This window comes from Podarcis liolepis (genome assembly GCF_965112155.1).
Source record: "Podarcis liolepis genome assembly, chromosome: 13".
In the NCBI taxonomy this organism is placed as follows: Eukaryota; Metazoa; Chordata; class Lepidosauria; order Squamata; family Lacertidae; genus Podarcis; species Podarcis liolepis.
This window is the reverse complement of record NC_139573.1, coordinates 32,223,882-32,250,524: the sequence shown is the minus strand read 5'-3', so window position 1 is coordinate 32,250,524 and position 26,643 is coordinate 32,223,882. Positions and strand designations below refer to the sequence as shown.

The window sequence follows — 26,643 nt, the reverse complement described above, 5'->3', positions numbered from 1 at the left end:
CCGAGCCTCCCTCGCTGTCTCCCTGCCTCTCTCTCTCCCGGCTGTCAGCTCCCTCCTGCTAATCCCAGCCGTACAATTAGCGCCGAGCAGCGCTGGGGAGAGGGGAGAGGAGGGATCCGGAGGGATCCCGCCCAGATCGCAGACACGCGCGCGCGCACACGCACAAACACAATTGGCGCCTAACAAGCCCCGGCCTTGTCCGAACGGGCACAGTCCTAGGCCTAGTGTGAGGGACGCGGGAAAAAGCTGAGGGGAGACTCTTAAACTTCTGTACTCCACAGACACACACAAATGTGAGTTTTTCCCTCCCTCCCTCCCTCCCTCTCTCTCTCCCCCTTCCCTTCCCTTCCTCTTCCAACTTGAATAAAATATTGGAGGGGGGCAGGTAAGCCCCACCTCCCATAACTGATCACAAGACAAAGTGCACGCAACCTTTTGAATGGCAATTCCTATCAACATGGGGGGAGGGAGGACTCCCTCAAATATTTTATTGGGGGGCGAAGGCACCTAGGCTTCGAGGAGTTGGCTGCTATGCCCAGGACAATTCAGGAAAGCAAAATGATGCCTACATAAAACTATAGGAAACAGAAAAAATGCACATTTTTAAAAAATCCCTTTTTAATGCCTGAGAGAATTCAAATAATGTCTTTGCCTAGGGCTGAAAGAATACAGGTGTTGGCTCCAGGTGGGTCTCTCTGGGGGAGGAATGTCACCACTGGGAAGCCATCGCTTAGAGACGAAGTTTCTCCCTCCTTTTGTGGAGGATGCGCCTTAGGCAGGTTGGTGTGCGAGTAGGTGCTCCTTATGGTACTTTGGTCCTAAGCCCTTCCTACCAGAGTGGACTCAGCCGATCAGCAAATGGCTTATATCACCATAAAATCTGTTCACCTTTAATGTGCTGTCGGACTCTTGGATAGGAGTTTTCACGCAGAAGTTGGAGGGTCACTTCTCAGAGATGCAGTAGCAGCAGATTTCCCTGCACAAGGGGCTGGACTATGTGTCCTTTCCACTGTTGTGTCTTTGATTTTGCTGCAACAGGGGTTGCCAGCGCTCTGGATCTTTGCAATTGTAGTCATGTTCTTGTATACTTGCTAAACTGGAAGGATACTTGCCCTCTCCTTTCCGTTTGTCTCCTTCCACGTAGCAGGGATTGGGAACCTGCCAGCTTCTGGATTGCCACTGGACTACATCTCCTATTATCCCTGTCCATTGCCCAAGCTGGCTGGGGCTGATACGAGTCAAGAGTCCAACCACCTCCCTACCCTGAAGGGTATTTCTCAACCACAGGTGAGGGGCTACAGTTAAGAAGAGAGTGCCTTTGGCCACATGCAGAATTCAGAGGGCGCTCTAAGCCAGGGCTTAATTCTGAGCCTGTTTCAAATGCCCAACCTTACATGCTGAAGAGTGACCCCCTTACACTAACTTTGTGTACAGCATTTGGTCAAAGGAGAGTCCCAAATTTTTTATATTAATTGGTTCAGAAGGCAAAATCAAGGTGAAAATTGGCAATGAGGTAGAGTTGGACCTAAACAGATTAATAAACCCGAGAAGAATCAGAGTTTAGCTTGAGATATGGCCGCCCTAGCTATTTTTTCTTGTTGGGATTCAGCCCCAGATAATGCATATAAAAGTATGTCTGGACGCGAACAAATTTCTTTCTTTTGCTGCAACCTTTTGTTTTGTTGTCTTGATTATTTACTTGTGTTTATCTTGTATTTTATTCTGTGAACCACCCTGAGATCTTTTGATGAAGGGCAGCATTTACTTTAATAAACAATATTAATCACAATAATTCCTGGCCCTGTAATGAAGCTGAGATTTGTGCAGCAGCTGTTCAAGGATCAAAGGAGTGGCTTTCAAGTAGTGTTGAACTCCAGCTCCTTGCTTGTTAAAATGATCAACTTCTTAATTAGCAGCATTGAGGATAGTGGAGGTGTTTTGGAGGAAGACCGAGAAGAATTTAAGGTGTCTTGATTGAGATTCACACCTGATTGAATTTCAGGTGTCTTGATTGAGATTACGTTGTGTCAGGGCTCAGCTCTGTAATGTGTGGAGAAATAAAGAAGATAATACCTCTGAGCATGTGCAAAGTTTTGCTCATAATGGGGGAAGGCAGAGAAAGAGAATAATTCCAGGTTGGGCAATTTAGATTCACCCAGAACTTAATTTGTGTCAGGGCTCAGTCATGCGATGTGTGAAGCAGTAAAGAACAGAGTACCGCTGAGCACATGCGAAGTGTCCTCCCCTTACTGCTAAACACAAAGAGCCCCTAAAAGGTAGGGGGTTACAAGTTCCAGAGGTCAGGCTGTGTACAAACAAAGAGCGCCTAACCTTTCCTTTTTTGAGAGATGAAGCCCTAACACAACACACAAAAGAATCGCCCAAACAAAGAGATTCGTTGCAGCCGGAGCTGCCAGCTTTCTTTGCCAACACTGCCCCCTGGCTGCCGACCAATGCCAAGCCAGTGAATTTGCCCAAGCAGCGTGGACATAGGGCCAGACAGTGATGGATGGATAGAAGCATCTGTTTAATAGATAGGTTATCCCAGATGAGGTTATGCTCCTGGCCCATTAGGGCAGAGCGGCCTATTATGGAGCATCAAAGGTGATTAAAGTAGTACTTTGTAAGAGAATGACATTGGCTTAACAAAAACAAAAACACCTTTGGCAAGTGCCTCTGGTTCAACCCAGGTAGTGATGGAAGAACTCTTATTGTCCTAGGCAGGTTCCCAGCGGCCAAGGAAATAAGCAGTTAGAAGAGGAATTGTCCCAGTTCCACCCCAAAGAGTTGCCTCTGACTGTAGACTTTAATAAAGGGGTAGGCAAGTACAGGCCTTGAGATCGAATGTGGATGGAAAAGTTGCCTCAAGTAATTTACTCCTGAGCTCATTTAAACCGCAGCTTTCCTGCTACTTTCCCTTCACTTTGAAGCCTTGCACACTCCTGGAAGCACACTCAGCTTCTCACAGCCCTCACACGCTACAAAAGAAGTCCCAGATGGGGAGCATCAGAAGGCTTTTAAAAGAAGGGATTTAAAAGCCCAGACTGCCCTGTCCTGGCTCTCAAGTGAAGCAAACACTGTTTCCCAAGTCCAGAATGTGACCCAAGTCCCTGACCTGCAGCCAGCTTTTTGTGATGGCTCCTTAGCTACCGTTCCAGAAGGCTACGTGGGAGTGATATGGTTTGAGACCCCCTATCCCTAATTCAAAGGCCCTCATAGCCCCCCCCCCTTACCAGAACCTCTCCAGTTGTGTCTCTGTGCCCAGTGGTCTCCAGCTGTGCATGGCCTTGTTTATTCATGCTGTCTTATCCCAGCAACGGGGAACCTGTGGCCTTCCATTTGCTGTTCAGCTCCCATCAGCCCCAGCCAGCATGGCCAGTGTTCAGGCATGATGGGAGTTGTAGTCTAACATGTGGGGACGGGGCTTAGCTTCCCCATTCTTGGTCTATTCAGATCCACCCATGTTTGATGCTTGAATTATTATTGGGTATTAGAGAGTCTGGTGACCCTCTTTACTTTTTTGGTGATGACCCCTCTTAGGCTTTTTAGAAGGTGGGGAGCGGGGCTAAATTGATTAAAATTGAGAGGAGTCAGGGCTGGGGCTTGTGGGTTTAGTGAAGAGCCCTTCTAGATTTATGTCAACCCTTGGGTTTAGTCATTTGGTAAAATGCAGTTCCAGCCCCCAGACCATTGTCTAGATAGGCAATAATGCTGTAGCTCAGGAGAATACAGGCCTGCTCCAAATTAGATGAGGTATATATACATGCTACTACTTTCTCCTGTTGTGCCATGATCATTTCTGTAACTTGTCCAGATGAAGGTCATCAGGATAATTCAGACCCTCCAAGTGTCCCTATTTTCCTGGGACAGTCCCAGATTTACAGAAGTTGTCCCGGTTTCTGATTTGATCCTGGAATGTCCCGCTTTTTCTTAGGAAGTCTCCATTTTCATTGGAGAAATGTTGGAGGGTATGGAGTTATGTGACATCTGAAGGCAGCCCTGTCTAGGGAAGTTTTAAAATGTTTAATGATGTTTTTATATATGTTGGAAGCCACCCAGAGTGGCTGGGGTATTACAATAACAATAATAATAGAATAGGATGTCCCTATTTTCATCAGAGAACTGTTGGAGGGTACATATAATAATATAGTGGGGGTGTTCTTTTCAAACACAGTGAACATTCATCTCTTAAGCATGAGCAACACCTACTCAAAAACAGCTGTCCACCCACTAGCCTGTCTCTAGTTCTGGAGGTCCTCAATGTCCTAGGACCTATAGGAAGGTAAAGGAAGGAGGTGTCTTAAATCAGGAGTGAGGAAACTTTGGTCCTCTGGATGTTTCTGAACTCCAACTCCCATCAGCCCCAGCAAGCATGGCCAATGGCTAGGGATGATGGGCATTTTAGTTCAGCAACATCCAGAGGGCCATAAGCTCTCATACAGAGTCAGGCTATTTGTCTCTCTAGCCCAGAGATGCCAGGGACTAAACCTGAGACCTTCTGCAAGCAGGTCTACCACTGAGATAAGTCACACACCATTTTTCTCTCACACAGGAAGGCAAAGGAATCACCAGCACTTTCTCTGCCAGTGTGAGCAGCCAACAGCAGCTTTGGAAGCCGAGATGCTGATGAGCATCAAGGAGCGTTTGAGGTGCCTGATAAGAGGAGAGCTCTGGCAAGTACCTTTGATGCTGTTCACATTTGGGAAGGGAGAGTTTAAAGCATACAGTACTTTGCATGTCTGATCTCAGGTGGAAATCAGTCAGTGAGCAGAGTCCTTTGATAATAACAAACAATATGATTCAGCATGGATACAGCTCTTCACAATGTTAAAAGTATTATCTTGAAGCAATCATTACAACAACCCTGTAAGGTGGGTCAGGGTTATTATAAACATTGCAGATTGGGGAGGTTGAGGGGGGGACAATGAGGCTTCTCTAGGATGAGCTAGTGAGTTGATGACAGGCAAGGTTTTAGTCACAGCTTTTCAGATTTATAGCTCTGCTGTAGGGAACCTTTGGCAACCACCTGTTGCTGAACTACAACTCCCATCATTCCCAGCGAGCATGACTAGTGGCCAGGGATGACGGGAGTTGGAGTTCAGCAACATCTGGAGGGCCAATGTCAGGAAAATCCAGTCTGCCTTAAAGCATCCTGGATTATTAACACTAAAAAGCTAAATCTAAGATTGCTTTTTAAGCTGCAAAGGGGTGGCACTCTGCTAAACTCTCACAAACAGGAGGAAGGAAGGAAAATATCTAATAAATATAGCCTCTCCTAGCATCTAATCAAATCTCAACAAAAAGTGCACAACCAATGCACAACAACACAAAAGCAAGAAGTTTCTACACACACACACACACACACACACACACACACACACACACACACTCACACACACACGTGTCTCCATCCTCCATCCAGACAGCCACAAGGCAGAACAGCAGCTCAAAGACACATCCTAGCCAGGCAAACAGGGGCTGCTACATGGGTGGTGAGAGGCTGTGGCCTAGGGATGGATGTGGCCTGGTGAGAGTCCCAAGGGCCAGCTGGAGAGGCCTGGAGGGCCACATTCAGCCCATCCACTCCCAGTCTGAATGTTTCCTACTCCTGGACTAGACAGATGCTCAGTTTGATCCAGAAAGGGCATCCTTCCATTTTTCATGCCGGCGGCATCTCTCTCACACGGACACCGACAGAATGGCAGTGAATATGATAGCTGGCTTTATTTGGAAAAGAACACAAGAGGAGCGTGAGGTTGACAGAAGTTTGAAAAGAGCTATTTACACAAGGGGAAGGACCGTGTCGCTGCCACCTCCGGGACAGCACCTAGCAGCTGCCTGGCATTAAAGGACAGATGACAGCGGCGATGATAGAAAGCAGAAGGTGCTCAGGTGGCTTCTTGCAATTTCACCCCCCTGCTGAGACATACGCACAGCCTTAGTGAATGGTGTCTGAAGCACCCATCTTTGGGCCAGGTGGCAAGTCCCTCTCAAGGGGTGCTTGGCAGCCCATGGCTGGATCAGGCCCTGCAGAGTATGGCGCTGGCGTTACTCGGTTGCTGCCAGGCACATCCTCTGTGTTTCCCAGCCCCAATCCACTTGCTCGTTTGCCCATGGTGAGGATCCCAGCGGCCTGGTTCTCTGAACTGTGCAGGAGTTGATAGAGCCGGCTCTGGAAGGCCTTGGTGGTGGCTGTGGCGCTGCTCCGTTTGCCAAGGGTGAGGATGCCGGCGGCGTGGTTGCCCGTGCCATGCAGCAGCTCAAAGAGGTGGCACGAGCAGCTCTTTTGACGGCAGCAGTCTGGCACGGCTTGCTTGGTCATGGCGGTGGAGCAGAGCAAGGAGAAGAGGAGCAGCAAGGTGGCTCTCTGGACCTGGAGGGGTATGAAGATGAGTCAGCAATTTTCAGTATGAGAGGAAGATTTGAACCTCCAGAGTAAACCTAACAGCAGCCGCAGCCAGGCCGGTTCTAACATTAGGCAGAGTGAGGCAGCAGCCTTGAGCAGCAGATTTTGGCATGGCTGTGAAGAAACAGCAAATTGTTAGCAACTTCTTGCATCATAATTACAATTAATTGTTATATTTTTATTGCCGGGGGCAGGGAGGAAGAAGTGCTTGTAGGATTTTTCTGCCTCAGGTGTCAAAATAACTTGGGTGGCCTCGGGTACTGCTTTGCAAAATGTCTTGAGCCAGTCATGCCCCCTTCCCAGAAGGCAGCTTAATCATCAAACCAGAACTATGAGGTGTGTAGGAATAGCCAAATAAGTTTAAATTATACTTTGGCTTGGGGGGAAAAAGCATGCATTGGAATTTGCCACATTTTCATTAGGGTTCTCCTAATTAAACTTTTTTTCTCGTCTGTGACGATAGAGAGTTTTAGAATAACAGTGCTATTTTTTGGGGAGGTTAACATGACTGTAAACGTGTATTAAAAATAGCAACCCTTAAGGAAATTAAATACATATTATAATGCCAGAAATGAGGGTACTTCCCCCCCCAAAAAAACCCACCTTACTGCAAACATGTATGAAAGTTTATTTAACTTTCTTTAAATCCCCTCTCAGCTGCACTTCTATGAGTTCAGTAACTTTGCACCCTAAAGTCCCCAGGTTCAATCCCAGCACCATCCCATCTGAAATCCTGGAGAGCTGCTGCTGCCAGTCAGTGAAGACAATACTGAACTAGGTGGTCCAATGGTCTGACTTGGTACAAGTCAGCTTCCTAAACCGTACCCTCCAACATGCTGAGTCCCAAAACTGAGACATGTGTCTTCCTGTCTGTGCTCCTGCACAAATCACATGACCCATGTGACAGCACAGAGCCCAAAGACACTTTTTGGGGGGAGTGCACTCATGGTGCCCAAAACCATGTACCGTATTTTTCGCTCTATAGGACGCACTTTTCCCCCTCCAAAAATGAAGGGGAAATGTGTGTGCGTCCTATGGAGCGAATGCAGGCTCCTTGGCTTCAGCGATAGCAACGCGAAGCCGCCTGAACCCCCCAGAGCACAGGGAATTCCCGCTGCGCTCCGAAGGCTTGTGGATAGCCGTCTGAAGCCTGGAGAGCGAGAGGGGTAAGTGCACACCGATCACTCTTGCTCTCCAGGCTTCGCTTCGCTGGAGAGGCGCTGCACAGTTTTCCCTCTCTGCGCAGTGCCCCTTCAGTGGGGGGGGGGAGAAATGGAAGGGGCTCCGTTTCTCCTGCTGCTTCGCTGAAGGGGCACTGAGCAGAGAGGGGGAGAATTTTTTCCCCTGTTCTCCCCCTCCTATGGTCCAGTGCGTCCTATGGTCCGGTGCGTCCTATAGAGCAAAAAATATGGTATTTTAGGGTGCAGGATGGATTAATGATTAATGGGAAGACACAGGAACATCCCCACACAGAAACAAATCAGGACGAATGTTCATTGTCATAAAACTACCCCACAAACACATCAGAACAAAGCTAAATGAAGACCAGGCATAGTTTAATCTCTCTGCAAGCTTTGGGCAAGCAAGTCAGAGCAAACTCTCAATAAAAAGGCTTAGAGAAGCCCTCTGAAATTTGGATTTGGTAGTCCCTGGACAAGGAGAGCCTGTACTGAAGAGACAGGCATCACTTGAACTAAAGCTGAACAAGGCTTTTGGCATTTCAAAACACAAAAAGATTGCAGAGCGGCTTTAAAACTAGGGGAAATTAAGAGGCACTATTCTTTTCTTGAGGACTCATCCCTCTGAGATGATGCTCTAAATATTCAAATGCCCTCAAAGCGGGAGCTGAATAGAAGCTGGTAACAAAACATAAAAATGAATGAATGCAAATCAGAAAGTCCAACAAGGGTCATAGAAAATATTATACACATGCGGCATTTAAAAAGGGAAGCAATATATAAGGTTTAGATACTAATGCGAAAAGCCTGAAAGCAAAGATTAGGTGAATTAGCACCAAGTTATCTGCTCCATAGATTTTACTGCCTGCACTGAGCCATCAACTGGGATAACTTTCATAGGCAGCTACAAATTAGCATCTGAGGGCCAAACTAAGTGAAAACGTGTCTTTGCATTTAATGGTCGGGGTGGTTGCTGCTGCTGCTTTTTAATGCAAATAGTATCATCTTGGTGCCAATGGGAGATTTCCTCCCAATGCAAATACAAGCTTCAGAGGAGGGATTTTTTTTGCCTGGCGCTAAAAGAGAATGCAGATATAATGAGCATATCAGAAGCCCGGTCTATCAAGCAGAATCAGTAGACTGCAATTACCCCTGCATATTGTGTGTTACAGAGAGGGCAAGGCAAGTCGTGCTTGCAGGTGGGAGTAGTGCTCTGTTCATGAAAGAGGGCACAGAGTCCAATAAACCAGAAATCTCTTAAGGAAACAAACCTCTTCAGAGAGTCAGTCTCTGCAGAAATAACAAGCAAACATAAGCAGCAGAGTGGTAGGGATGTTATTATAATCCTCCCCCCTGCCTGGATGCAAACTCTTGATGGTGATCTTTGAGATGCAGAAAGACAGCAAGAGGGCAGCCAGAGATGAAAACGTTGTCATAATGGGTCACTTCAATTATCCAAAGTTTTTTTCTGGGGAAACATACATTTAGCATAGAGACAACAGATCGAGCAGTGGAGGCAGGACTTATTAGGGCAAATGGGGCACTGCCCCACCAGCCTCAGTCTGCCCTCATCCAGTGCCCACCTGCCTGCCTTCTTACCGGGGGTGGCACTCCCTTGACATCTCCCCCCTCCTCTCCTCCTTAGTCTGTGTTGCCTTTGTAGTAATCAGCAGGAGAGAAGAGGACCGGGATGAAACTAAAACAAGCAGATTGTGCCTGCCCTTGGCTCTGGCTCCCCCTACTGTCGGCCTCCCTATCTTGCACCCTACCAGCCACTCAAATCGAAGTGAGAGCTCTGATGCAGTTCCGTTGGTAGCCTATCGTATTTTTTACTCGTAAGTCGTATTGAAATATTATTTTATTTTTCTTTCTTCATTGCATTTATATCCACCTTTTCCTCCATGGAGCTCAAGGTGGCGTATATGGTTCATCTTCCTCTCTTCATTTTATCCAGTGTGAGGTAGTGGTTAAGAGCGGTAGTCTCGTAATCTGGGGAACCGGGTCGCGTCTCCGCTCCTCCACATGCAGCTGCTGGGTGACCTTGGGCTACTCACACTTCTCTGGAGTCTCTCAGCCTCACTCACCTCACAGAGTGTTTGTTGTGGGGGAGGAAGGGAAAGGAGATTGTTATCCACTTTGAGACTCCTTAAGGAAGAAGAAGAAGAAGAGTTTGGATTTGATATCCCGCTTTATCACTACCCGAAGGAGTCTCAAAGCGGCTCACAATCTCCTTTCCCTTCCTCCCCCACAACAAACACTCTGTGAGGTGAGTGGGGCTGAGAGACTTCAGAGAAGTGTGACTGGCCCAAGGTCACCCAGCAGCTGCATGTGGAGGAGCGGGGAAGCGAACCCGGTTCCCCAGATTACGAGTCTACCGCTCTTAACCACTACACCACACTGGGGAGTGAAAGGCAGGACATCAAGTCCAAACTCCTCCTCTTCTTCCTCACAATGACCCTGTGAGGTAGGTTAGGCTGAGAGGGAGTGACTAGGCCCAAGGTCACCCAGTGGGCTTCATGGCCGAGTGGAGATTTGAACCCTGGTCTTCCAGGTCCAAGTCCAGCCCTCTGACCACTATGCTGCACTGATGTTCTCCCACTCAGTGAAAAATGAACAGTTATAAGTGGGTTATATATTATTTAAGTAACTAAGTACGTATGTCATCACTCACAGCCGCAGTGTTCCCCACGTACAAATTACGAACACTTTTAAATCAGATCATTGGGCAGCCGTTCTGTCCAATTTTAAACTTTGGTTTTGAGAGCATCATAACACAATGTCACTCCCGAGCCAGGTCAAAGGTCTAGCACCCTGTACTCAGTGGCCAACCAAGTACTTAGGGGAAGTCCGAAAGCAGCACCTGAGCTCAACCGCACTTTTCCCACCTGCCCACGATTCCCAGGAAATGGCATTTGGAGTCATATTGCCTCTGCCTGTGGAAGTGGATGTCAGGTTTTCTGATCTTAAGTCATTAAGGGCCAAGCTAAACATGATGTCCAATGTGTCTTTGAATTTACCAATGTTGTGCAGGTTTATTTATTTATTTTTTAAAATGCAAATTGCACCAGCTGTCCGAGAAAATATTTATTGGGATTTCAGCAGGCATATCAAGAGAATGCAGCCCTCCTTTCCCCCTTTGCAGATCAGAGGAATATACTTCCTCTGAAGCTTGGATTTGCATTGAAAATGCACACACACACACACGGCCGCACGCACACACAGCAATGGAGGATTTATCCCTAAAGGAAAATCGCACCATAGGAAGAGAAACCTTCCTCTGGACAACCAGAGGGAGGAAAGGGTTAAATCCCCTAAATCGACAGGGCTTACCTGTGAACAAACACAGATTCGGTCTCACTGTAACCTGTTTGGGGCTTGTTAATACTAAATAAGCCAACTGCAAATATATGATAAAATTATAGATAGTGTGAGAAAGTGTCCATGATCCCTTACGCACAATATGAAAACACAAGCTCGCCTAGTGATTGGCAGCCATTCAGGACAGATGAAATGAAACAAATCACACAGAACGATATGTAAGCCACCGATGGAATTTTATCGCCAAAAGGGGTTCTTTTTAAACTGAACCTGGGACCTTTTGCATGAAAAACCATATGCTCTGCTGCTGAGCTACAGCTTTCCCTCCCCCCCCCCCCCGCCAATGGACGAGAGGTCTGTCAACAGCTAGTAGCCATGAGAAATGGGATCTCATGCTCAGAACCAGTAAACCTCACTGAATCAGATGCTGACGACAGTCCACAGAGAGCTCTTGTCTTCATGACCATTTGTGAACTTCATACCGTAGATGCATTGGATCAGCCGCTGTTGAGAGATGAAGTGCTCGACCACTGGACCGGCGATTCTTATTTACAGCACATCCTTGTACTCTCACACCTGTTCCACTCAAGCACACTGGTTGTGCTCCCATTTTGTTGCTTTTCTTCCATCCCACTACCCCTACTGCTTCCCCTCTCTACACCCAGGGCATTTTCCCTTTCTCTGTCCCATAGTGCAAGCTACCAGAGACCACCACCCTCACAAAGTCCTTCTTGAAACCATCCAAACTTCCCCTGTTTTTTTACTCCAATAACTTGTCCCTTTTACCCATTTTCCCAACCTGGACCTCCCCTCCATCCCATCCCTTTAAACTAGCCTGAAGCCCTCTGGGGAAAGTAGCATTGCTTTTCTTTAATTTTCCATGCAGCTCCTAATACTCTCCAACAGCAGTAGTAGAAAATCATGAGGGGGAAACCTCACATTGGTCACAAGATGGTGTCTTCTATTGCACCATTAGCTTCATGGAAGCTTTTGAGCTCCACAGCACTCTTCCGTGACACTCAAGTTTGAAATCGAGTCCTCTATTTTTAACTGGTTTTGTACATTGATCTACTGACTTCCTTCTAAGAGCGTTTCCTAGCTTCACCCCAGATTCATGTTATCTTCCAAGGCTTGGCCCAACTAGAGAGGAACAGGACAACCCAGATATGCATCTCCAGCTCAACATTGTGCTGCCGCCACCCCCTACCACCCAGGTTTGCTCATCTAGAGAGTGTGATAGGGCAGTTACCTTAATCTTCCGGCTCTCCATAATCTTGGTTGTCTTCAAAGCGACAAGTTGGCTTGTGTCATGACCTTCCAGGGGTGATGCTGTAAGGAAAAGCTGGAGGAAGTGGTCAATTTATAGGGCCGCTTTCTACGTAGGCCCCAGGTACCTCACTTGCTCCCATGATACGTGACACAAACACATCCTCTCCAATGGCAATGCCAAAAATAACCGTCTCCCCACCGACCCCTCAGAGAGGATCAGAAAAGAGAGGAAGGATCCTTTTGTACCCCGTCTCTTGGAGACCAGCCAAGACATCCACCCGCCTTTGTCGTTCCCTCTCCAGTAATGAACCCACGGACGTCTGAGGAACCAGACAGCCGCTTACGAGCCACAAAGGCAGCCAACGACTAGGCCGAGATAATGAGAGGAGCCGCACTTGTTAGCATGGGCCCATTAGGCTAATTACCTCAAAAACATGGAGCCAGAAGCTAGCGGTGCCCTTTTCGCTGGCACGTGGCATTGGCACACTTCCTTCCACACGGGGCACATGCCTCAGAGAATATGGCACCCCCAATCCGCACACGTACACAGCACCAGTACTTGGGTTTCAGGAGGGTGCAGCACCCCAATGTCACCCATCCTCCTAGCTTAGCCCAGAGGTGAGGAATCCAATTCCTGGTTGGTGGTGGCTTAGAAGTGATGTGCAGGCACCAAAGTCCCTTTCAGCTAAACTCCACCCTTACCTGTATGACGTCAGGTGTAGGGCAGGTGGGGAGGTTTGCCTGAAGCAGCCTCACAGAGCAAACAGGGAGGCCAAATTTGGCCCGGGGGTTGCAGGATCCCACCTGCCACCCCCCACCCCCAGCTCTAGGAAGAAGAGAGGCCTCACATGGGACTTTCAGGGAACATGAAGCCAAAGTGAGATTTGTGGACTAAACTATTGTGTCTCAGGCTGCTCTTAACGGTACAGGAATCCTCTGAGGGGGAAAAGCAGGCAATCCCATTCTACGTTCCTCTCCATTTCAAGTAGCCCCATTAACTTTCTGCATCTGTTTAAGGCAGAGGTGGGGAACCTCCGGCCTGCAGGCCTCACAAAGCCTAGTACAGGCCCCCATTTTGACCACACAACTGTTTCTCCCAAACCATGTCCAACTGCCCCACATCAGAATTCATACATAATATCAGGTGTGGAGCAGGAAAAGGGGAGACCTCAGGTAAACTATTGGGTGCTTAAAGCGAGCTCTCAATTGTTCCTTTGCAAATGGGACTTGTAGCAACAGCTGGGATCAGCTGCACTGTAGCTAGCAGGGCTTGTTGTCAGTGCCGATCAGCAGACTGGTAGTTTTGGCAAGCTCCTTTGAGCAGAGGTGGGCAGTCTCACCCACCCATCACAGTCATAGCTGTCAACGTTTCCCGTTTTAAAAGGGAAATTCCCTTATTCTGAATAGGATTTCTCTCAAGAAAAGAGAAAAGTTGACAGCTATGACCCGTGTGGAATCAGGAATGTGGCCCGCTGGCCAGATCCGGTCTCGCCTGCCCCCCACTCTATTTGTACTCTTATTGTACTAGAAGCCATACCCACACTGAGCAAGATTCAGGTATGTTTGGAAGTTGCAAATTCATCAGTGGGGAGATGTGAGGAGAGGTAAGATGTCCCTCAAAGAGAGATCCAAAAAGGGCACTGATCCTGATAAGAGATAGTATGGAAACAGGGGGTATATCCAGGCACAATGGCAGCATGCCTGACCCATGTACAGTGGTACCCCGCAGGACGAATGCCTCGCAAGACGGAAAACCCGCAAGACGAAAGGGTTTTCTGTTTTGGAGGCGCTTCGCAAGACGAATTTCCCTATGGGCTTGCATCGCAAGACGAAAGCCCATAGGGAAATGATGGCGGTCGGGAGCAAAGACTTTCGCCCACAGCCGGCCTTCAGAAGAGGACCTCTTCTGAAGGCCGGCGGGGGGCAAAAGTCTTTGCTCCCCCCCCCCGCCTGCCTCCCCCCCCCCGCCTGCCCCGGGCGATCTTAAAATGCTGGGGGTCGGGAGCGAAGCGTTCGCTGCCGACCCCCAGCATTTTAAAATCTCCCCGGGACAGCGGAGGCTTCGCTCCCGCCCGCCAGAATTTTAAAATCGCCCCGGGGCAGCAGGGGCTTTTAAAATGCTGGCGGTCGGCAGCAAAGCCCTCCTGTCCCCGGTGCTTGCGGGGCGGGAGGTGGGAAGAAGGGCTTTTCTTCCCAGCGCCAGCCTTCTGAACAGCCTTCTGAAGGCTGGGGGTGGGAAGAAAAGCCCTTGTTCCCCCCCTCCAGCCTTCAGAAGAGGTCGGGGGACAGACTGTCCCCGGACCTGGTCTGAAGGCGGTTTCCCTAGGAACGCATTAATTGATTTTCAATGCATTCCTATGGGAAACCGTGCATCGCAAGACGAAAAAACCGCAAGACGAAGAGACTTGCGGAATGAATTAATTTCGTCTTGCGAGGCACCACTGTACTAGAGGACACAGGTTCTGCTTGGTAGACACCTGAGTTACCAGGAGATAAATGTTTATCAGAAATTTTAAAGAGAGGGAAGTGGTGGGTGAGGAGGGAATGCTGAGCCCTTTCTCTCACCATTTTCCTTGCCCCCATTGCTTTTCTCCAAGTGCTGTGAGGGCATGATTAAAAGAGACAGAAAGAACAGAAGAGAAGCTCAGGTTTTATTGTCAAGAGAATCCATCCCTCACAATCCTAGAGGAAGCCTTCCAGGTCTGGCATGAGGGGAACAGGGCCCAGCTGGGAAATCATCAGTCTATGCCCCGCCCCACTCAGCAACACCCCAAAAACAAGGAAAAGTGAGAGATCAATGTAAGGAACCAGAAGACACCATTGCACAAATATCTGTGAGACTGGCAAAATATTTCAAATTTCAACGTTTTAAATGTGAATTTAGGGGACACTTTGAAAACTCAAGCGTGTTATTTTTCAAGATGGTATGATCTTCTTGTTAGATTTACAATCTTATAGCCTTGCTTTCTTTTTGGCCAACAAACAAACAAACCCCACGACCCTGAATCCAACAATACTCCATAACTTGGGAACAATGGGGGGGGGGATCCAGTCAGGAGAGTATAAAATTTGGGTTGCATCCAGCTACATCATACTCAAAGTAGACCCACAGAAATCAACTGGAACGCTTCGATTAATTCTGTTGATTTCAGTGGATCCACTCTGAGTGTGACTTAACTTGATGCAACCATTTGAAGTTTTACAACCAGATTCTAGAGAGGAAAGTTCGAGATGTAGTCCTCCCTGTCCTTTCAGCTCTAACTAGGAGCCTCAAAGCATGGTGGGGGAGAACAAGACATACCAAGATGTCTTCTAGCCCTCTCCCCCCCCCACTGCCACCTTGCCCTGAGGAAGATCTGTGTCCAGCAGACAACAGAACTGTATAATATTTCAAGTTGGAAGGAGGCAACCTGGAGGTCATTCAGACCACGCCAGCAATCCTGGAATCTCAGTGTCACAGCATCCCTGACGGTTGGCCCTCTGCTTAAATACTACCAGCAGGGAGCCCACCACACCTCCTGAGGGAGTCTCTTCCAGCGCCCCACAGCTACAAGCCTTGCTCTGCAGCTGTGAGCCACTCAATTCCCAGGGGGCCCTGTACCCAAAATCTGAGTTTGGCCTTCCTCTTGCTAGTGAATTTAGTTCCAAGGGCGGAGAGAAAGAGAAGCTGTTTTTATTTTAGTCCCAACCCAAATAACATGTCAATGGCAAATAACATGTCAAATAACATGCCAGCTCACCAACAGGGGGCGCTACATAGGATCAGAGGTGATCCTATGCACAGCTCTTAGGGCCTTGTGCTTCTAGCAGACCTTGACCTAAGACCTCATGAAATGTCAGGCAGGGGATTCAGCCTCTGAGGTGCCACCCGCCTCCGTCCAAAAGGATGAAATTCCAGCAGGGCCGGCCCTACCACTGAGCAGCCACCTGAGCTGATTTCAGGTGTCAGGAAAGACAGCAGATTGTTTGATTTATGATGGCTGTATTTTTACTGACAGGGAGGGGGAGACACTCATGTGGGAATTTCTGGCTCAGGTGCCAAAGAAAACAGCAGTATTTGGCTAGCTTTGGCTACTGCTCAACTCAGCTCAGGCAGCAGCTGACATTCGCTGCTCTGCCTCCGGCAGTAAAATGACTTGACTGCAGAAGGCCAGCCGAACAACCACCTCTTTACACTGATGGGCCACAGCAGCTCAGCTGACACCTATCTGAGCCCCTATAGAAAAGCTTCTGGGCCAGGCTTGGTTATTGGTCCAATGAATGAAGAGGCCTCTGCTGATGCTGGTTTTTCGCGGGAGCCTCAGTAAAAAGAATGGGAGCACCCCAAGGAACATGGAGGCTCCTGTTTGTTTCAGTGATCACACCAACACCATACATGTAGAGCATGTGGCTTCCCTCAAAGTCTTGGGGACTGCAGTTTGCCCCTACCAGAGCTGCAATTGCCAGCACCCTTAACAAACTAGAGTTCCCAGGATTCTTTGGGGGAAGCTGCACGTCTTCAATGTGGAATGACCAAAGAGGCTGGTGCAGGAGAGGTTTTCCCACAGGTTACGGTCAAATCTGTTTGTCACTGCCATCTGCTGTCTGGGGTTGGTCACTCTGTTTACGAAAAGAGAGCCTCGGTTGTTACGCGCATAGTGACTTGGCAGTAGACTGGCGAGAACCTCAAGCTACTTCCCACGCTGGAGACAAAACTGTGCTTCATGTCAATTTTTTAAAAATAAAAATAGAAATCCGCCACGCTTCATCCCGAGTCTCTGTGTTTGTCCATAAGTCCGCTGCCCTCCCTAGGATTCGGGGCCACTCCGAGTCAGCAAGATCCGGTGTCGCTGCCTCCTTCGGTTTCCGGGATGGGATCAAGGAGAGCTCGGCCGCGGAAGAGGTCGGGGGAGGCGGCGCCATTCCGGCCAATGCCACAGGACTGTGCGGCGTTGTGGATCTGCCAGAGTGTGTCGAGCGCCTCTGCCTTAGAGTGTTTCAGTAGGTCGGCCTGGCCCTGTGGGCGACGGAAGAGTTGAAGAGGTGATGAAAGGTGGTCACAGAGTCAAGGAAAGAAAACAAAAAACACACACCCAGAGGTCCAACGGCAAACTACGGTGTGGAAGGTAACCTGACAAGTTCAGCTGCTTAATAATTCTCCTTTTGGGGAGGGAGGAAGCCAACTTGCCTACAATGTATTATCGGTGGGCAACGTCACTGAAATAAACACAAAAGGTGCCCATCGTATGCAAAAGGAGTTGTTATAAAATAATACACATGAAGAGAACGACTCATACTGATGCAAACGGAAGTTGTATTGGCCTCTGTCCAGTATACCTGAAGGAGCGTCTCCACCCCCATTGTTCTGCCCAGACACTGAGGTCCAGTTCCGAGGGCCTTCTGGCAGTTCCCTCGCTGCGAGAAGCCAAGTTACAGGGAACCAGGCAGAGGGCCTTCTCGGTAGTGGGACCCGCCCTGTGGAACGCCCTCCCACCAGATGTCAAAGAGAAAAACAGCTACCAGATTTTTAGAAGACGTCTGAAGGCAGCCCTGTTTAGGGAAGCTTTTAATGTTTAATAGACTATTGTATTTTAATATTTTGTTGGAAGCCACTCAGAGTGGCTGGGGAAACCCAGCCAGATGGGTGGGGTATAAATAAATAATAAATAAATTGTTGTTGTTGTTATTGAAGTTTATCTCAACCTGTTTTAAAAAAGAGTAATTTCCTTTGTTGACACATTTTGGTAAAGGGGCAAATCTTTCATCCCATTCTGACACAACAAAGACTTCAGCCATCACAACAGAGACTTAGTTCACTGCTTTTGCTTTTCTTACGCTGCTTTAATGAGAAAAGTGCAAATAAACCTAAACAAAAAGCTGCCCGTTATAGTTGCAAAACACACACACACAGAGCCATAACATTAGCAGAAATCAGAGCATAAGACCAACCTAGTGGCATAGGAAGCTTCCTTATACCAAGTCAGAACATTGGTCCACCTAGGCTAGTCCTGTCTACACTGACTGGCCGTGCCTCTCCAGGGTTTCAGACAGGGGATAGTCCCTGTTCTACCTGGAGATGTCAGGGATTGATTGTGGGACCTGGATAGCTCAGTTGGTTACGAGTGCAGTGTTGATAATGCCAAGGTTGCAGGTTCGGTCCCTGCATGGGAAAGTTGCATATTTCTGCCTTGTAGTGGGTTGGGCTAGAATCCTCAGGGTCCCTTCCGACTCTACAGTTCTATGATTCTACGACTCTCAGTCTCTAACAAAAATTAAGAGACCAGGAGAAGTCAGTGTTAAGGGAGGAGTGGAACCCTTTCACAGAATATACGAAGAAATATAAAAGTCAGATAGGTTTGCAAGTAGGATTTGAACTGTGAACTGCAGTGAAGAACCATCTAGATATTAAGCTGAGCTGAAGAGGGGTGTTAGGTATAATATGCAGCAAGGTAAGGGGAAATAAGGAAACCATGAAGGGATGGAGGGGAAGTTCATATGTATTAGAAAGGGTGGTGGTAATCAAAGATGTGTTAAAGCTCTGGGATAATAAATAATAATAATAATAATAATAATAATAATAATAATAATAATAATACTGTCAGTTACAGATAGGACATTCTATACAAGATCTCAAAGTAGCTGTTTTACTACAAAGGAATTTCAGAAATAGACTGGAAAGAGAAGCTGCTGAATTGCAACTCATTACCAAACTTAAAACCATGGAGAGACCTGGTCTGAACAAAGACATTGGATTCTTATCTCATTATACATGACTAAGCCATCTCTCACCTTCTCACCCCTTGCCTTCTCCTGTAAGACCTACTACAGTCGTTAAGAGTCGTCAACAGGCTCATCTCAGCTATCTGCCAATCTCCCATTCCCACCACCCTTCTGAGTAATACCCCTCCCCACCTTCTCACTATATAGAAGGATCTGGCAACTTCTGTTTCAGTGTATCTGAAGAAGTGTGCATGCACACGAAAGCTCATACCAAGAACTAACTTAGTTGGTCTTTAAGGTGCTACTGGAAGGAATTTTTTTATTAATACTGTCAGTGTGCAGAGCAGATTGCTCTACCACTGAACCATTGGATTTTAAGCAACAATGTCATGCACTGGGGGAAATCAGCAGCAAGGAAGCCGTCTGGAGAGAAGCCATCAGCATCTCCTTTTAACCAAAGCAACTGAAGGAAAGCACAACTCTAAGCAGCCCTCATGTTTTTCAAAACAGCAACAGGCGATCAAGATGCAAGGACATGGAACATGCATCGCCCACCAGGTGGCAGTGCCTGCTCACCACCAGACCACGGACACTTTAGATTGTCTGTGGCCCAAACACAACGTGGCATTCAGTGCACAAATGCTTTTGACACCTCCCCCCCAAAAAAACCCCTAGAGCTGCAGCTTGAAATGCATGGGGAGGGAGAGATCATTGCGTTTCCTGAATGCTGCGAGCCCAGCAAAAATCTCCCAGGAAGAAAACGTCCGCAGGGCAATAGTATTTTGTTTACTTATTTGTTATGGTCTACCTTTCCTTCAAAAAGCTTAGAGTGGGAAACTGTACATGGTTTTCTCCCTTTCCCCATTTTATCCTTAGAACCCCGCCTGGGCAATAGGTCCCTGCTCTGGTTTAGCTCCCGCTTGGACCACTGCGCTCTACACAGAAAGTGACTCAGAAACTACATCTAATCCACTGGCTCCCAGTACGTTTCCAAGCACAATTCAAAGTGTTGGTGCTGACCTTTAATGCCCTAAACAGCCTCGGTCCTGTATACCTGAAGGAGCATCTCCACCCCCTTCATTCAGCTCAGACACTGAGGTCCAGCTCTGAGGGCCTTTTGGCAGTTCCCTGACTGTGAGAGAAGTTACAGGGAACCAAGTAGAGGGCATTCTGGGTAATCGCACCTGCCCCGTGGAACGCCCTCCTATCAGATGTCAAAGAGATAAACAATGATACCACTTTCTGAAGACACCTGAAGGCAGCCCTGTACTGGGAAGTTTTTTATGCTTGATGTTTTTGTGTTTTTATATTATGTTGGAAGCTGCCCAGAGTGACTGGGACAACCCAGAGATGGGCAGGGTAATTAATAATAATAATAATAATAATAATAATAATAATAATAATAATAATAGGTTAGGCTGAGAGGTAATGGCTGCCCCAAGGTCCCCCAGCGAGCTTTTTGGCTGACTGGGGATTTCTGCATGCTCAAACTTCTCTTTTCTCACATCCCGTGGCTGAAGTCCTGGCCCTGAGACCCTGTCCCAGAAAATCCTACCTCGCAGCAAGTGCTGCTCCTAATTACCTTCAGGACAGTGATGTTCCAGGCAAAACTCTCCAGAGCTTTCTGCAGCTTCCGCCCTTTCAGGCCTTCCTTGGCCTCCAAACGGTGCAGCTCCTTGTGAAACCCCATCCCTGGATAAATGTGGAAAGGGAGGCAAAGGAGACAACCTGTCACAGGCCTGCTGCTTTCTGGACAAGGTAGGACTGGGCTCCTGAAGGCTGGAAGAGCACACCCCCACCCCAAGGGTCAAGGGTGGCTGTGCGTTCACCCCACTATGGCACCTGGTCATCAGCTTTTGCGGGTTTTTCAAAGTGGTTCAAGAAACCCTTTCAGAGCACTCCAAAATCATTGCCCATCTATGTGCACAGAAAACAGTGCAACTGACTCTCAAAACTTGGGGATTATTGAAATACCGTATTTTTTGCTCTATAAGACTCACTTTTTCCCTCCTAAAAAGTAAGGGGAAATGTGTGTGCGTCTTATGGAGCTATCCCAGAAGCCAGAACAGCAAGAGGGATCGCTGTGCAACGATCCCTCTTGTTGTTCTGGCTTCTGAGATTCAGAATTTTTTTTTTCTTGTTTTCCTCCTCCAAAAACTAGGTGCGTCTTATGGTCTGGTGCGTCTTGTACAGCAAAAAATACGGTATATACCACAATAAATCAATTGATTTGAGTCGTGTGACTCAAATCGCATAGACTAGACCCATTTAAAAAAAAGCAATGTGGACTAAGCGTGCTTTTGGGGCCCTTCTGAGATCAGGGTCCCTGAAGCTTTAAGTTTCGTTAGTTTCATAGCAGATTCTCTGCTGCCTACCTGCTTGTTGCACCTGGATAATCTTGGCGTGAACGGCATCGGCTGACTCAATTAGCGTGCGGCCTGTTTGGATCATCTGATGGCGGGGAAAGTAAAAGAGAGAGAAGGTGTGGTTAGTGGGGTGGGGACTGAGCAAGCCTGCAAAGCACCCCACCTTACAAGAGGCCCTTGGCCCCACTATGCACAGATAGTGTGTACAGATAGGTAGTGTGTACAGATAGATAGTAATTGCACAGATTCCAGGCCTTCTCTATGCGCTACTCTTTCTCACTGTGATAAAGTCTTTGCAGTTCTAGCTGCTAGGGCCCAAGAGCACATTATGTTAGTCACATGCCTCTGCCCTTAAGCGCCGATCCAGATCTGGAGTCTAGTGTGGGGAGTGTCTTTAGCCCTTTGCTATAGGCCCAATGCACATCAGGGGGTCCTATGCCTATCATGAGCATTGCCCAAGAAAAGATCTATGGGTTGCTGCACTTCAAACAAAAGAGCCTGGCAGATAGCTCAGTTGGTACAGCATGAGACTCTTAATCTCAGAGTCATGGGTTGGAGTCCCACATCGGGCAAAACATCCATGCGTTGCAGGGGGTTGGACTCTACGATTCTATGAATCTACCAGTAATCAGCTATCCAGGAAGCTGCTGGAGGCAGGGGCTGAAGCAGTGAAGCACAGTACCAGCTTGGCCACAGAGGACCTGAACGGCACAGGTGCATATTGGATTGGCTTAAGTAGCACAGCCAATCTGCCACTCAAGACAAGAGGCTTGGCATGCCTAATAGTAGGGCTGGCCCTGCTGCCAGGGCCCCAGCAGCTGGCTGATGATGCCATGTGCTGGCGCCAGGTCTGGTACAGTTGTACCTTGGAAGTCAAAAGGAATCTGTTCCCGAAGTCCATTCAACTTCCAAAACGTTCGGAAACCAAAGCGCGGCTTCTGATTGGCTGTAGGAAGCTCCTGCAGCCAATTGGAAGCCGCAGAAGCCTTGTCGGATGTTCAGCTTCCGAAAGAATGTTCCAAAACCGGAACACTCACTTCTGAGTTCCGAACGTTCAAGGGCCAATTTATTCGGGAGCCAAGGTGTTTGAGATCCAAGGTACCACTGTACTAAAATCCCCTTGAGGACAGAATAGGAAGGGAGTTTTCACACAATGCTAAAGCAGCTCTTGCTCCAGGCAGGATTGTAATGTAACAAAACCTACACGGGCCAGGGTGGGGAGAGATGCTCATACCCATTAGAGAAGTGACTCTCTTCCATTTTGATCATGCACTTGGGAGGGTAAACAACACAGGAGAACCTAAAACTCCACATAAGCTTTATACGTGGAAATGAGGCCCATTAACTGGCACAACTTGGTGCATGTGCAGGGATGGCCACTCTATCCCTGTATCTCTATGGTGCAGGCCCCATAACTGGGCCTAGTCTTGGCTGCTGCCTAAAGAGCTGCGCATTATTGACTCTCTCTTCCATCTGAGTCTCAAGGTGAACGTGTGCTGCACTGAGAGAACAGGGATAGCGGGGGCAGGAGCCCTTGGTTAAGATTTGCACCACAAATGTGTGCCCCACCCCACCCCAAATTGATATTTTTGCTGGGCCTCGAAACAAAACCAGGAGATCAGAAAAGAGGGACCAACCCTGTTATGGAAAGGAAACAGCAGCTGATAACCCTGGCAAAGGCCCAGGGTCCACCACCCCCCCCCGCCTCAACCCACCCACCCACCAGTTTACACTCACAGTGTCGTAGGCAGCAAGCACTTTCCGCAGGAGCTCTGGGACCGGCCCCTGGGCCTCCATGGAGGGGTATTCCTCACCCAGGTTGAGGGTGACGGCTGGGGGGCTCTCCTTCTCGCTGGGCTGCAGCCAAGTGGCCAGCTTTAAGATGCACTGCTTGATGTTGGCTGCTGGCGTCAGGCCACACAATTCCTTGAAGGAGACCAGAGCATTCTAGGGGAAGGAAAAGAGGGTGAGGGATGGGGAATGTCAACATGCCAGGAGGCCATGGGCCCCCCTGCCCCATACATTTCTGGCTGTTCTCTTGGACTGCCCCCCCCCAAAAGACCCAGAGGGAGCAAAACATTTGGTGGTCCTTGACTCTTTTCTGGGGGTGGATGTGGTAGCAAAAAGCTTCGGAGGCACTCAGAGCAACTGTGGGGCCTGCCCCTCACTTTTCTCCCCAGCTCCTAGCTTTGGGGAAAGGCAGAGGCTCACCGTAAGCACGGCATGGGGTGCTATTCATGATGGGAATGTGGGGGGGCCCTGCCAATCCCGTTCTAAGCCAGCAGGCGCAGGGGGCAATCCTGTAGCTGGGACTTCCCAGATGTACCTAGCAGCACTGAGTTTCATCCTATGGCTTTGGGCTTGTTGCTTTCCCTCGGTCGCTTTTCTCGTAGCCTTTAAAATGGGCATAAGATCTCAGGTGGCACAGTGGGGCAGTGCATCTGGCTGTTAACCAGAAGGCTGCTGGTTCAAGCCCAACCAGGGATGGCTGTGAGCAGGATTCCTGTATTGCTGGGGGCTGGACTAGATGGTTCTTGGGATCTCTTCCAACTCTACAGTTCTAGAGTCTAAGAAGATATGGGCAAGGCTGTGGACATTAGCAGCAATCAGAATGATACTTAGCATTTCACTTTGTGGAGATTTCCGAACTGCTTAAAGCACTCCGGCTAAGTTGTCTTAATTGCCCCTCATACCAGTCTTGAATAAGGGAACTCTGGGTGGAAATTGAGTGTGAATGGTGGTTAGGTGAGGGTCGGGAAGAGGCAGATTCCTGGTTTACAGCTCATTATTTTAAATGCATTCACACGTTCTCCTCTTTAGGAGGAATGCTGATTCAGAGATAGCTGGACAGCCTCTCCAACACATCCCCACCCTCAAAAAAGAGGATTGCAGGTTTGCATCAAATTTGCACATGCTAATTCATATTGTGTAGTTGCAAAACAGAAACATGGTACATGTCACTGTATTGGAGGAGACTGTGCCCAGGTGATGTGCTGTGTGTCCGCTCTGCCTGCTGCCCAGGTGTTGCCAACTGTTGATGGGCAATGCCAAGCGCCCCCACCTCTACTGGTTCTCCCTTCTTAGGGTTCTTTTATCATCCAGAAGAAGGACCAAAGAGGAGTGTCCTCTGCCAGCCCTTCAGACAGAGCAAGAGAGGAAAACCTCAATTTGCAGGCCTGATCCAGGTCTCCAGGTAAATTCTAATCCATTTCCAAGACTCCACTGATTTTGGAAGAGGAAACAATATGGGGGGGAGGTAGACGGAGCATGGGGTGAGGGGAGTTCAGGGTCCTGATGAAGTTGCAAACAACCTTCTCCCCAGAGCAACCCTTGGAAGAGCAGAGAGGGGAATATAAACCTCACTTCCACCAGCTGATCTGCACAACCTGTGTGACCTGTGAGTGTTTGTATGCTCTCTCTCTGTCTCTCTCTCTGTGTATGTGTGTAAGAGTATGACCCCCAGAGGATTGGCTAAAGGTGAGTGTGGCCCTCGAGCTAGATGATTGATTGATACTGTAGATGATAGATAGATAGATAGATAGATAGATAGATAGATAGATAGATAGATGATAGATACCATAGAGATAGATAGATACCATAGAGATAGATAGATAGATAGATAGATAGATAGATAGATAGATAGATAGATAGATAGATGTTGGATAGATAGATTGATAGATAGATATAGATACTGTAGATAGATAGGTGATAGATAGATAGATGATGATGATGATGATAGATGATGATGATAGATAGATAGATAGATAGATAGATAGATAGATGATAGATAGATGATAGATAGATAGATAGATAGATAGATAGATAGATGATAGATAGATGATAGATAGATAGATGATAGATGATAGATGATGATGATGATGATGATGATAGATAGATAGATAGATAGATAGATAGATAGATAGATAATAATGATGATGATGATAGATGATGATAGATAGATAGATAGATAGATAGATAGATAGATAGATAGATAGCCAGCCCTGAAATAGAGGACTGCCCTCTGTAAAGCAAGACACATGGCCATTCTGCATCTCCAAGCGCTCACATCCCATTTCCCCTTGCCTTCTCCAATGCTTTGGGAAGGAGAAAACTACGGCTGCTTGTTTGTGCTTGGCCGGAGCAGCCCAGAGGAAAACACAGCCGGGATGGGGAGGTGCGCTTTGTTAAATCAAGCCAGCTTTTTCTGTTGCAAATGGGGAGGGTGAGAGCGGCAGCTCCGCCCTTGGCAGAGAAGGCAATGGGGGGATTAGAGAGACCAGAGGGCTCTCCAGCTGTTCATGGCTGTGACGGCTACAAAGCGAAGGCAGGTGGAAGCGAGATTTGTTATATCATAGGGACACATAATTCGGCCTTATGCCAAATTAGACCACTGGTCGCTCTAGCTTAGCATTGTCTACACTGACTGGAAGCAGCTCTCCAGGGTTTCAGGCAAAGGATACTACTGATTAGCTTTTCTGATTGTCTCTGCGTCTAGAGTGCTGACTGCATTTGAACCAGCCCTGACACTAGGGTTTACAGGGCTCTTCCAATAATTCCTGGCACCCCCTACAAAATGGCGATCTCCTGCTGGTGTGGAAGTGGAGGCCTGTGGGACATTACTGCAACCAAACCAACAATTCATGTTTTGCCAGATAAGTGCACAAAGAAGCTGAGGCTCACAGAGCTTTCCTGTAAAATTTGCTAGAGAGAACTCTGTGAGATCACTTCTTTTGCCTGCCTGGGCAAGAAGCTGTAACAGGACATAATTCCCTCCTGCCAGAGCACCTCTTTTCTTCTTCTTTATGCTTTCAAGCCAACTCCATGTATGTGTCGGAGCTCTGGAGCTCAGACACCATTTTGAACTTATATTTTGTATTTTTGTAACTTATATAGTAGTTATAAACCTGCCTTCATTTTGCTACAGTAACTGCTGCTTCAAGACCTAGATTATGTAAGTAAATACTACTTGTACTTCTCCACAAAACAATGTGTGTGCAATTGTTATTTTTAAGGTGGAGAAAAGAGGTAATATCAGGGAAAATCCAGTCTGCCTTAAAGCATCCTGGATTATTGTTTCTAGAGGGTTAAATCAACTTTGTCTTAGCTTCCAAATTTAAAGCTGCAAAGGATGGTACTCTGCTGATCTCGCTCACAAGAGCAAGGATAATAACAAAATAATATATGCCCTCCTTGTGCCTATACCCATTCTTCGGAAGTCGTACTGAATCTGTTCCGGAAGTCTGTTCGACTTCTGAAACGTTCAACTTTCAAAGCACAGCTTCTGATTTGCTGCAGGAAGCTCCTGCAGCAAATCAGAAGCTGCAGAAGCCCCATCAGACGTTTGGCTTCCAAAATAATGTTCGAAAACTGGAACACTCACTTCCAGTTTCCAGTCATTCAGGAGCTG

General features: G+C 47.8%; 2 protein-coding genes and 1 long non-coding RNA gene across 5 annotated transcripts in view; 1 reads left to right on the top strand and 2 right to left on the bottom strand.

Annotated features, from left to right (window-relative positions):
- The first annotated feature begins 171 nt into the window (after positions 1 to 171).
- LOC310690846 lies at positions 172 to 24,756 on the top strand. The gene is made up of 3 exons (XR_014518200.1): positions 172 to 293; positions 4,553 to 4,673; positions 24,321 to 24,756. It is a non-coding gene; the product is annotated as an uncharacterized lncRNA (long non-coding RNA).
- Positions 5,397 to 13,879, bottom strand: HCRT (hypocretin neuropeptide precursor). 2 transcript variants are annotated; one of them, XM_083470340.1, is made up of 3 exons: positions 12,597 to 13,879; positions 12,152 to 12,244; positions 5,397 to 6,373 (listed from the first exon to the last, which is right to left on the bottom strand). In XM_083470340.1, exons 1-3 carry the CDS (start codon positions 12,648 to 12,650, stop codon positions 5,939 to 5,941), a joined length of 582 nt encoding a protein of 193 aa, XP_083326466.1. In that variant the 5' UTR covers positions 12,651 to 13,879; the 3' UTR covers positions 5,397 to 5,938. The 2 variants fall into 2 exon arrangements, with proteins under 2 accessions (XP_083326466.1, XP_083326467.1); XM_083470341.1 differs by having other exon boundaries at positions 12,152 to 12,231; positions 12,874 to 13,879.
- LOC310690498 (inactive phospholipase C-like protein 2) overlaps positions 14,806 to 26,643 on the bottom strand; it is a 39,971-nt gene continuing 28,133 nt past the window's right edge. For both annotated transcript variants that reach the window (XR_014518096.1, XM_083469509.1), the window contains exons 3-6: positions 22,974 to 23,183; positions 21,246 to 21,321; positions 20,453 to 20,562; positions 14,806 to 17,167 (exon numbers count right to left, since the gene is read on the bottom strand). Coding sequence is in view for 1 of the 2 variants with exons in the window: in XM_083469509.1 (XP_083325635.1) it covers positions 16,982 to 17,167; positions 20,453 to 20,562; positions 21,246 to 21,321; positions 22,974 to 23,183 (582 nt within the window). In the remaining variant the exon portion in view is untranslated. The remainder of the gene's footprint in view (positions 17,168 to 20,452; positions 20,563 to 21,245; positions 21,322 to 22,973; positions 23,184 to 26,643) is intronic.

Excerpts from the sequence above, each read along its gene's own strand:
- HCRT (XM_083470340.1), bottom strand. The coding sequence starts at position 12,650 with ATGCCACGTGCCAGCGAAAAGGGCACCGCTAGCTTCTGGCTCCATGTT. Across the intron at positions 12,245-12,596 it reads TCTGGCTCCATGTTTTTGAG|CTTTTCCTTACAGCATCACC; the intron begins GTAATTAGCCTA and ends CACTTCCTCCAG. Across the intron at positions 6,374-12,151 it reads TGGAGAGCCGGAAGATTAAG|GTCCAGAGAGCCACCTTGCT; the intron begins GTAACTGCCCTA and ends ATACCCCTCCAG.